We start from the raw sequence: 11,282 nt of genomic DNA, 5'->3' as shown, positions 1-11,282 counted from the left end.
ACTGGATTTTTAAATATCGAAAAAAATTGTTTGTGACACGGGAAATTCTTTGTCAGAAGAAGCTAGAGCCCAAACGGCCCGACAACCCGGCCCATTCCATTCGCCAACACGATAATGACCGGCTTCCCGCTCATTCGCATTCTTCAAATCGTCTTCGTTCAAAACCCAAAACTAGCGAACAAAACCCTATTTCATCTTCCTTCCCAAATCAATCTCTTCCATCTCCCTCTCTATACATGGCTCCTCCTTTTATCTTCCCGTCAAATATCCAAGACCTAGAAGAAGAACCCGACGATCACCGCCTCTATGCCATCTCACCAATTGATGTCACTAGTCTCAGCCCCTCCGAGCTCGATGAGCTTGTTAAAGGTATTCTCTCGTTCACGCCATTGTCGCTTTTACTCGAAGAGCCTATATGCCACTTATTATTTTTCCATATTTTCGTCATTTGGGAAAAAAGGGGTTGTTTTTGATCTCTCCGACAGAGATCTCTTTTGCATCGAGGACCACGACGTATTTGACCGTGTTTACTCCCTCGTGAAGGGATTCTCCCTCCTCTCACCATCTTCGAAGTACTATCTCGTCGAGACCATTCGGTCTAATCTCGCTGTCCTTCTACCCAATGTTGACTCTCTCGCGAGGGCCCCTCAGTCATCGCCATCCAACTCTGGTATCGACCAGGTACCAATGAGCGAGCGCATTGCAGTCCATCGGAATGCTCTGAAGATATATACGTACTTTCTTATCACTATAGTGCTTGTCCAGGAACCTAAACAGGATACCTGCACGGCCTCTAAGGTAATAATGTGATTTGAGACAGGAAGCCCTTGGGTTCGGGAGTTTATCTTGACTGTTCTCGTTTTACTTGCTCAGGGTGCTGGGCAACATTTAAAGAAGAGCTTGTGGAATTCTGAGGCAATTAGGGGTCGGATAATCAATCTAATAGCCAATTCTTTAGAGATTAACCTGGTTCTTCTGTTTGGACTTGGTGACACCGTTGGGAGCTATCTCTCATTCATTTCCAAGTGAGATTTCATGCATTGGGTTGATGATTTCTTGGCTTTCTTAACCGCTTTATCTCTAACAACATCATACATGTTTGAAGGTTTGCTTTCAGCCTTTATGAGAACCAGGCATTTTTGAAGGATTTAAGCACAAAAGATGGCCTTGGCCACATCATAGGTTGCATTGCGACAAAACACAAGAGGACAGCTGAATCATGTGCCTCAATCCTCCACTTGATTTACAAATTTGACTTTGCTGTTCCCCATCTTGTTGAGGCGGTTGCTGCTGCAGTGAAAAGGTATGATGATGGATGCCTTGCTGTTGCTTTAATCAGGGAATTTGGCCTGACTGATCCAAAGGACTATGCAAGGGATAGTATCGGGGCAGAAAATGTTGGGAGATTCATTGTTGAGCTTGCTGATCGATTGCCAAGGTTGGTGTCAACAAATGTGGGGTTCTTGGTCCCTCATTTTGGGGGTGAATCTTACAAGATACGGAATGCTCTTCTTGGGGTCTTAGGAAAATTGGTCGCAAAGGCATTCAACGATTTCGAAGGGGACCAAAGCTCCAAGATTTTGCGTCTTCGGGGAAAGCAAGCCATGTTAGAAATCCTGATTGAGCGTTGCAAGGATGTTTCAGCATATACGAGAAGCCGTGTGCTTCAAGTGTGGGCAGAATTGTGTGAAGAACGTGCTGTTTCAATAGGACTGTGGAATGAGTTGGCGCTAGTGGCTTCAGGAAGGTTGGAGGACAAAAGTGCAATTGTTAGAAAATCAGCTCTAAATCTGCTAATCACGATGCTTCAGCATAACCCTTTCGGACCACAACTTCGCGTTGAAACCTTTAGTGCAACATTGGAGAAATACAAAGAGAAATTGCTTGTTTTGGAACCTGCTAGGTCAGAGGATGATCATTTTGATAATGAAATTACGAGTGGAGAAGACTCTCACAAGGTCGCTCCTGGTTGTGATGTGCTATGTGGTGAATCCTTAGTACAATCAGAGGTGAGTGCCGATGATAGTTTCTTGCCTTCTAGTCAAGCTCAAACGCAAGAGAATGCTTGCGTCCCAGATATTGGAAACTTGGAACAAATTAAGGCATTGGTAGCGTCATTGGAGGCTGGGCTACAATTCTCAAAGTGCATAGCTTCCACAATGACAATCTTGGTTCAACTTCTTGCTTCATCTTCTGTGACTGATGTGGAAAATGCGATTCTCTTGCTAATGCGTTGTAGACAATTTCAGATAGATGGATCTGATGAATGCCTTCGTAAAATGTTGCCTTTGGTAAAGCTATATATATTCCTACTTTATTCATTCTTTTGAATCAACTTCATGGTGTACGTCCTTAAAGAATTTTATTTTTATCATGGTTTGGCCTTTTCAGGTATTTTCCCAAGATAAGTCCATTTATGAGGCTGTGGAAAATGCATTTGTCAGTATATATATAAGAAAGAACCCTTTAGAAACAGGCAGAAATCTACTAAATTTGGCGATCAATTCTAGCATAGGAGATCTTGCAGCCTTAGAATGTCTAATTGGTTCTTTGGTGTCGAAAGGGGAAATATCACAGAGCACGGTATGAGCACTTATCTTGATGTTTCATAGTTGCTATAAAAATGAATATACAAAATATTTTAAACTTGCATGTGTTTTCCTTTTAGTTTTTTGTCCATAAACTTTGGTTCAATTCTTCAGAAGCAAACATGACTTTTAGAAGTTGTGGCAATTCTTTGGACCTTTGTAAAGTTGCATAAGTTGTTATGAATTTTATAACAATTGGTTGAATAGTTTCTATCTGTGAACATTCCCATCAAACTCAACTCACATGAATGATTACAAATAAACTTGCTCATTATTTTTCTTTAAGCAAAGCATATTTATATTATGGAAATTGTTCTAGCTTCTCATGCATCAAATCAAGATAATGAGCAGTTCACAGAGTTTACAACCCTACATGTACTTTTATTATTTGTTAGCATTCGAACAACTATGTCGTCTACCACTTCAACATTTACATCAATAAGGAAGTTGATAATGCAACATTGTCATATGTACGATCAATCACTTGTTTATTATTGTTACCTTTGCTTCAGTCCATATCTTTTCACTTCTTCAACCATTTTTATTGTTGTCATTAAATTCTTATCTAACATTAATGTTTGAAGCTTATAATTGTGAGGAAGATCTAATCCTTGACCATAATTCCTAATAAAGTGAAGAATTTTATCCATGAAGGATTCATTGCCATATTAAATGAAATTTCATTTTAAGAAAAGTATTTGGATATGTCTAAACACACTCTATTTCAATGTTTATTTTTGTCTATGTTGGAGGAGGTATTCTTTTGTGTTATTTTTCTCAACTTCATCTAAAATGAAATCAAATCTATTAATTGGTCCTTGAGTTTGTCCATCAAAAGAAAAAAAAAGCTCTTACAAGATCGTCTTGCCAAGAATCATAGTAAGAACTACTTGGAATAATTTTCTTTATATCTTTTTAAATTTTTTCTTTTGAGATGGCAAAAATTTTTAAAATATTTTGTACATTCATTTTTGTAGCATCTAACACTCTTTCTCATGCTCCAACAATAAGTTTGTGTGCAAGTTAAATTATCTTTCATTATTTTAACACGACCAATAATTTTCTTTACACAAGATTTATATTTTAAATTGATAACATTTTTTATTGCATATTCTCCTGGTACTTTGACTTGAGTATCATAGTTTCAAGCTATAATTTTCCTTGCACTACCAACCATTATAATAAACTAAAAGAAAAACAGTTAAACAGACAATCAAAAAAGAAAATAATCAAAAGTAAGTGATAAAAAACCTAAATGCTGAAGGAAAAGAAAAAACTCAATTAAAATAAAATGAAAACAAAAATCAATTAAAAAGAAAAAAAAGAAAATGAAAAAAATATTTAAAATAAAACTAAAAAATGCAAATTAATAAAAAAAAACTGTAAAAAGAAAATACAAAAAAATTTAAAGAAAGCTTAAAAATTAAATTAAAAAAATAAAATAAAATATATTTTAAAAGAAAAGAAAATAGTAAAAAAAAATAATGCGAACTAGTATAATAAAATTAATAAAATGAATATTAAATCTAAAAAAAGATTAAAAGAATATAAAAAAAAATTTGAAAGTGAACTAAAAAATCAAATCAAGAAAAATAAAAATAAAAATCGTAAAGTGGGAATAGGAAATAAAATAGTGGTTAAAAGAGAAAACAAATCAGTTAAAAATAAAACAGCAAAAACATGTTATGAATGGAAAAAGTAGAACCTATTGGAAGATGGTTGCTCCTTGGCCCTTGCAAACGGATGTTGGCTCCCCACTTGCAGAATTTACTTCTATAAGCACGCGTAGCAAATATCGCTCCATAACGAACGCTGTTGTTAGTGCTTGTAGAGTCCCGTTGGCGTTAGCACAACTTTTGAATCATCGCTCTACATCTTCAAAGTGATCTAATTTCGAAATCTAACATCTTAAACTCTCTTATATATATGACTTAAAGAGTGACGTGATTTTATTTTATTTTAGATCTCAACTTATACATTTTTTAGGTATATAATCTCAAGGCGTACATCTCGAATGAAAAGGCACAAGCCTCGCTTAGGCCATCGAATTTTAAGCTATGATGTGCTTATAGGGCGCCTTATAGTAAGTTGCACCTCAAGCCAAACGTGTCAAAGGCCTTGTTAAACTGTTGAGAGGACAGTTTAGGCGTAAAATATGAAAAATATGTAAATAAGATAAGTAGTATTAGGAATTGATGCCCATTTCTACATAATGCTCACAAAAATTCTAAACAATTCGCAAATTTTTTTTTTTCAGATTTCTGCCTTATGGGATTACTTCAGCTTTAACGTCAGTGGTGTGGAGGCAGCTCAGAGCCGTGCAGCTCTGTCAGTTCTCTGTATGGCAGCAAAATCTTCTCCAGGGATTCTGAGCTCTCACTGGCAAGATATAATTGATATTGGTTTTGGACGTTGGGCAAAGGTGGAACCTTTGCTTGCAAGAACCGCATGCGTTGCTCTTGAAAGACTGCCAGAGGAAGATAAGAAAAAATTACGGTGCAACGGAAGCAATGTTTTTGGAGTCCTGCAGAGTTTAGTGACAGGGTTTTGGCTTCCAGAAAGCATTTGGTATGCCGCGGCTGACAAAGCTATCAGTACTATTTACTCCATACATCCAGCACCCGAAAATTTTGCTGTTGGCATGGCAAAGAAGTCTTTGAATTCGGTTTTCAGTTGCACTGTGATTGATGAAACGCCTGATCAAGTAGACAGTGATGGAATGAACTCTTCTATAATTTCGACATCAAAGCTTGGTAGATTTCTTTTTGTTATAAGTCAAATTGCTCTGAATCAGTTGGTTTATATTGAATCTTGTGTTAGAAAAGTCCGTTTAGAGAAATCTAAGAAAGACAAAGCAAAGTGCGAATCTGAGGTCGTTGATAGCAATTCCAATGGTGCTACTGATGTACGTTCTTTTTGCTAATTTTGCATTACTGTTTGGATTTTCATTTGCAATTCTTTGTTGTTTGAACTATGGCTAGAAGATTAGAAAATACACAATTTTTCGAAAAAAGGTTGTTCCTTTTGGTGATTAGCTGTTGCAGGGTATAAATGCAGAATTGGGCATTGCTGCATCTGATGATGCGATAATCGACTCTTTATCTGAAAGGGCAGAGAAGGAAATTATTTCCAGCAGTTCTTCGGATAAAAATGTTATTGGATATTTTGCACCTTTTCTCTCAAAGCTTTGTAGGAATGTTAATGTGATGCAGAAGGTGATTGATCTCTAACTCCAGCCAAAATAAAAATCTCAAGATTTATTTCTCATATATTTTGCTCAACTTATTTTTTCATCTCCTGATTTTATGTCCAATTTTTGTAGTATCCCGAACTGCAGCCTTCTGCAATGCTTGCTTTATGTAGGTTAATGATTATTGATGCAGAGTTTTGGTGAGCTGTTTAAATATCTAATTTATTTTTATTCATGCATTTTTATCATATATTAAATGTTTATATTAAAAATTGAATTGTTAATTTTTATTGAATAAAATTTATAGCGAAGCAAATCTACAGCTCTTGTTCACTGTGGTTGAGAATGCACCATCTGAAACCGTTCGTTCAAACTGCACAGTGGCTCTTGGGGACCTGGCAGTTCGTTTTCCTAACCTTTTGGAGCCATGGACTGAAAACATGTATGCTCGACTGCGAGATCCTTCGACATCTGTTAGGAAAAATGCTGTTCTGGTTCTTTCTCATCTAATACTGAATGATATGATGAAGGTGAGACCAGTTTTCGAGCTTTCATGTATATTTTTTGTAAACTTCTATTTCATGACAGATTATTGGTGAATAAATCAGGTGAAAGGCTATATAGATGAAATGGCTGTAAGAATAGAAGACAAGGACGAAAGAATCTCAAGTCTTGCCAAACTGTTTTTTCATGAATTGTCAAAAAAAGGTGTCCTTAAATGCTTGAATCACAAAGCAGATGAAAGTGTTGTTTTTTGGAATGTCTGATATGGATTGGTTTTATTATTGCAGGTAACAATCCAATTTATAGTTTGCTGCCTGATATCCTTGGTAGATTGTCTAGCCAAAACCTTGAAGAAGGCGTTTTTTACAATATAATGCAGTTTTTGATAACCTCCATCAAGAAGGTATTTTCTTTGGTAGAATTTTTTCTTTTGCTCCATCCAATCCTTATGTTTTCATATTTTTTAGGACAAACAAATGGAAGGTCTTGTTGAGAAGCTTTGTAACCGGTTTAGTGGAGTCGCTGGTATGCTATTGCGGCACTCTTATGTTTCTTTTCAGTCAAGATAAGAATGTTCAATCCCTTAAGTTCTTAGCGCATCTCTCTAAGTTATTACCAAATTGAACTTCATGCGTTATACTTGACATCTGAACTACAGCTTGGAGTTATACATCTTGTATACATTATTTGGTTACATCTAGACGTTGAATTTGTCTTCATGTAATGATTTCTGGTTCAGTAGAAAGCTAGGACCCCCTTGGTGGAAGGCTTTTGAGTTCTTTTTTATTTGGATAGGTACATCTCATCTTTTTGTTAATCATTATGATCATTAGAATTTTCTCACTAATTGAGGTAGGCTTCTATATTTTTTGATAGAAACCTGTAATATGAGCTTAAGCAAACAACTTTTTATTACAACAAGTGCGATTATGTTATAAGTTTATAATGATAGGTTTAAAAGCTTAAAACAAGCACATTTAATTTGGTAAACTAAGCTTTTAAAATGAGCTCGCTGTAAATTTGAAATCTATGATTTACAAAATGACATTATAAGGGAAAAGAAAGCAACCCAGTGTCAAAATAATATTCTATTAGAGTAAAACAATTTTCTTGTTGACAAGGGATTGTCAAAATAACCGTAATATGGTTATAAGTTATAATGGAAAATAGATACACTATAGCTAATGAGGGTAAACGTTGTCTAGGATTTGCTTGAAGTAGAATCAACGAGCTATGTGATCTATGAATTGCAAAACACAATCTGAATGAATGGAATTTGATGATTCATAAACCCATCCAGGTTAGATGCCCTATTTAATTATTGAATTTTTCAGTGTTATACTGGTAGTATTTGGTTTTTCTTTTCTGAAAAGGCTATGGTGTCTTTTAGAGAGTTGAAACTTTTGAGTGCAGGATACAGTGAATAACAGGCATGGTAATGAAGTCCCAGTTTATAATTTGCATTTGTTTGCTTGATCTCTTTATAGTCATACTTCATAGTTACTGCTACATCTGCAAAATTGCTTATTGCCTTTCCCAATTGACGTTCAGTGAGAGGGGATTGAAAAAGCTTGTTGAGTCTTTTAAAGCTTATGAACATGCTCTATCTGAAGATTCTGTCATGGATTACTTCAGAGCCATTATCAACAAGGTAAATGCATTCGCTACTCCATGCAGGTTTTAACCCTACTTCTCATGCAGGGAAATCTTGGTATAAATCTTTACTTTTTCAAATTGTTGGTTGATAATTAAATCCTTATCGAGGTGGACTGTTCACTGGATTAGTCTCTACTAACCTTTCTTATGTTGATATATCAGTGTAAAAAGTTTGCAAAAACGGAGGTGAAATCATCCATTGAGGAATTTGAAGAGAAGCTCAACAAGATCCATGTGGAGAGGAAGGAACAAGATGCAACTACTCGTAATGCACTGGCCCATCAAAAGAAAGTTGGTAACCTTGGAGGTGCAGTGAGGGCCAAGAAAGATGCTGGTGATAAGGCTACAGATGAAATTGATGCTGAAGGTAACCTGCTTAATTTGTATGGCGTTGTTTATTTTTTGGTGCATTTCTTCTAGTGGGTGACATCAACATACAAGTTAGCACGAATTAGCACCAAACAAAAATAGACTGCCAACTTTTTATTGAATCCACCGTTATTCAGCCGATTAGCTTTCACCTCCTCTTCACTAACCACCAGCATATCCATTGGAACTCTCTTCATCCCTTCAATATTATAACTCCCCCAAGCACTGTCATCTCTACCAGTACTCTCCATCAAATGAACCTTCCCCACATTCACCTCAGTTACCACCTGCCTCATCATTGCCACTCCTCCATTTCGTCCTTTCATCACTCCCCAAAGCGTTGGAACTCTACTGATAGTTGCCGTGCCTCCACTGCTTCTATCATTGCCACGAAACCTGCATACTCCTACAGAGTAGTTCATTTGGTGGTGGTATCTCCTATGTACGGATTGCAACTGACTTGCTATGGACCCTTGATTCTGATTTGGATCTTGTTTTTAAGTTTATGCTTTGCATTTTACTTCAACCTGTTGATCATTGTTTTGTATTTGTTGCTGCAACAGTATCCCGTTTGGTAATGTTTTTTGCCTACTTTGTTGCTGCCACAAAAAGTTGCTATAAAGTAATTTTTTGGATTAAAATTGATAATATGTTTTTTATAAAATTTGCCTTTAAAAAGTTGCTTATAGGATACTATGTATTTAACAAGAATACAAGCTTTGTTAATGTGCTCTGCGAAGCTGATTCAGGACAACAGTTTCACCATCTACTTTATTGAAAGAAGTCCAACTAAACGAGCCTAGTCTTGCTGCGTTTTAACATTCCCCTTCTCTTGTAGTATGTTCCAGCACCAACCTATTTCAACTAGGTTTCCCTTTGTCACCAATTGGAAACGCCTCTCTTATTTTTATTTATTATTCCCCTTGAGCTCTACTCTTCCCCCAAAAGACAAACAATTGATTTTGTAAAACAGTTATCATAAATGCGGACCACTGGATGGGCTCATTTTTCAGCAGTTTCAAGAGTAATGTTGTTGTAATGCAATTAGTTTCATTTGTCACTTTGTTATTTCTTTCCACAAAATTGGCAGCTTGAGAAGAGCAATGTGATCAAGCATTTCTTTTTGACATGTTTAATCTTCTCTTAGAAATTTCAGTCAACCCACCCCACCATTTTGTAGTATTAATATTGCATTCATTATTTTGTGAAGCTTTACTTTGCTTTAAATTGATCATAATTGTTAATGACCTACTATTCTTTGATCTATGCTTTGACATCTGTTTTGCATTCATTGAATTGCTAGATGAAACTAGTGAGGTAATCAACCCGTCTGAGTCATCAGAAAGTGGTCTTACAAGCACAGGATTAGAGCATGTGGAAAATGGTTTGGAAGTTCAGTCACCGAAAACTTCACGCAGAGGTGATGCAAATGCTTATTTTTTTCTACATTAGATGTGAGATGTTTTATAACTTGTAATAGCTTTCATTTTCTTTCAGGTGTCTCTAGATCCAAAATAAAGGCAGACAAACAATCACGCATACGAGAACAAAAGAATAGCAGCCCGATACAAAGTACTCTTCGGATGAACAAAAGGTCTCTCTCTTATCTTTCTCTCTTCATTAACCTCACCCCGTACGCACATACATGCTTACCATGTTCTTATTAAATGTGCACAGACAAACTTATCACATTCTTGTTAAATACATAGTACATATTAAAGCAATACAACATCTAAAATTCATTTATAATTAGAAGGAAGGGAACAAGTCTATCATTTCAAGTTATAGGTATGGGCATCATTTCTCCTTTTCAACTCTGAGTGTACATGACATTAGATCATTTTGAGCTGATTATTTTGGATTGTCAACTTTGACACAATGCATTTTTCTTTACTTTTTTTCCGTTCTTATTTAGTGCAAGAAATTGAGTTGGTATCAATCTTTATTCCTTGGACTTTTTTAACCTCACACAAATAATCAAATAAAAAATGTGGGGCACATGATTCTTAGAGGAGAAAAATCAGAGGAACTTACCTAGTTGAATAACTTACTCTATTTATTGAATATCATACAACCTAGTTGAATAACTTTTACTATTTATTGAATATCAATACAAAGATCTTTTGCCTTTATGCGATAGTAGCGAGTTTTGCAAAAAATGGATATTTTGACAGTCAATGGAATGTGAAAGTCATTTATGAATGTACAAAATACATAGTGGTTATGATATTATTGAAGTATGCTGTGGATGGATTTGTGGCATACCTAGTGGTAGTGATAGTGTAATTTATGCTATTGATCATTGCGGCACAAGTATGGTAGTGTACATGTTTTATCAGAGATGGCTACAGAGCAAACAAAGTTGTGGGACAAGTCTTGTTTGAGATGATTGTGGCTCAAGCGAGTTTATTCATATGTTTTGATGTACGAATGACTATTATTAAAGTGAAAGTTCGTTAGAAATGTTAGACCCCTTATGAACTAGCCCAAGACTAATTAAGATAGAGGTGAATTGTTATTTTAAAACAAACACAATCTTAAAACCAAAACCAAAATTCACCACAGAGAAAACACAATGCGAAAATTAAATGCGGAAATAATAAAGGAAAGAACACACCAGATTTATAGTGGTTCGGTTAAACCTTGACCTACTTTCACTCCTTGGAGGCACCCTCCAAGTATTGCACTAAACTAAGTGTCTCTCCACGATAGGAATATCGTCCTGGCCGATCAGTATAAAATAAACTCAATCATCCGGGACGATTTGGGACGATCAGAAGAAAATTAGTTACACCGTCCTGGACGATTAGTTCAAATCCGAGTACAATTGTCCTGAACATTGCCCGAAATAGAGTCTGGCCAATGTTAATCGTCCAGGCCATCGTCCTGGCCGATCCTGCGATCGGCCCGGCCGATGTGATCGTATCAATCAAGCTTAAATGCTTTCCATAATTACCAGATTAATTTAGGCAAAA

General features: G+C 35.9%; 1 protein-coding gene across 1 annotated transcript; it reads left to right on the top strand.

Annotated features, from left to right (window-relative positions):
* The first annotated feature begins 205 nt into the window (after positions 1-205).
* LOC110111288 (condensin complex subunit 1) lies at positions 206-10,873 on the top strand. Its single transcript, XM_028694621.1, has 16 exons — positions 206-369; positions 461-798; positions 874-1,025; positions 1,106-2,291; positions 2,392-2,583; positions 4,846-5,493; positions 5,633-5,803; positions 5,911-5,978; positions 6,086-6,308; positions 6,387-6,486; positions 6,570-6,685; positions 6,750-6,817; positions 7,783-7,933; positions 8,101-8,305; positions 9,611-9,727; positions 9,805-10,873. The coding sequence occupies exons 1-16, from the start codon at positions 237-239 to the stop codon at positions 9,972-9,974; spliced, it is 4,038 nt and encodes a 1,345-aa protein (XP_028550454.1). The 5' UTR covers positions 206-236; the 3' UTR covers positions 9,975-10,873.
* The last annotated feature ends 409 nt before the right edge of the window (positions 10,874-11,282 follow it).

The sequence above is a fragment of the Dendrobium catenatum genome, unplaced genomic scaffold (genome assembly GCF_001605985.2).
Source record: "Dendrobium catenatum unplaced genomic scaffold, ASM160598v2 fragScaff_scaffold_517, whole genome shotgun sequence".
Classification (NCBI taxonomy): Eukaryota; Viridiplantae; Streptophyta; class Magnoliopsida; order Asparagales; family Orchidaceae; genus Dendrobium; species Dendrobium catenatum.
This window is presented reverse-complemented; position numbering and strand designations above follow the sequence as displayed.

Coding starts and splice junctions, on each gene's coding strand:
- LOC110111288 (XM_028694621.1), top strand. CDS start 237: ATGGCTCCTCCTTTTATCTTCCCGTCAAATATCCAAGACCTAGAAGAA. Junction 5,494..5,632: donor ATTCCAATGGTGCTACTGAT/GTACGTTCTTTT, acceptor TAGCTGTTGCAG/GGTATAAATGCAGAATTGGG. Junction 5,979..6,085: donor ATTATTGATGCAGAGTTTTG/GTGAGCTGTTTA, acceptor TAAAATTTATAG/CGAAGCAAATCTACAGCTCT.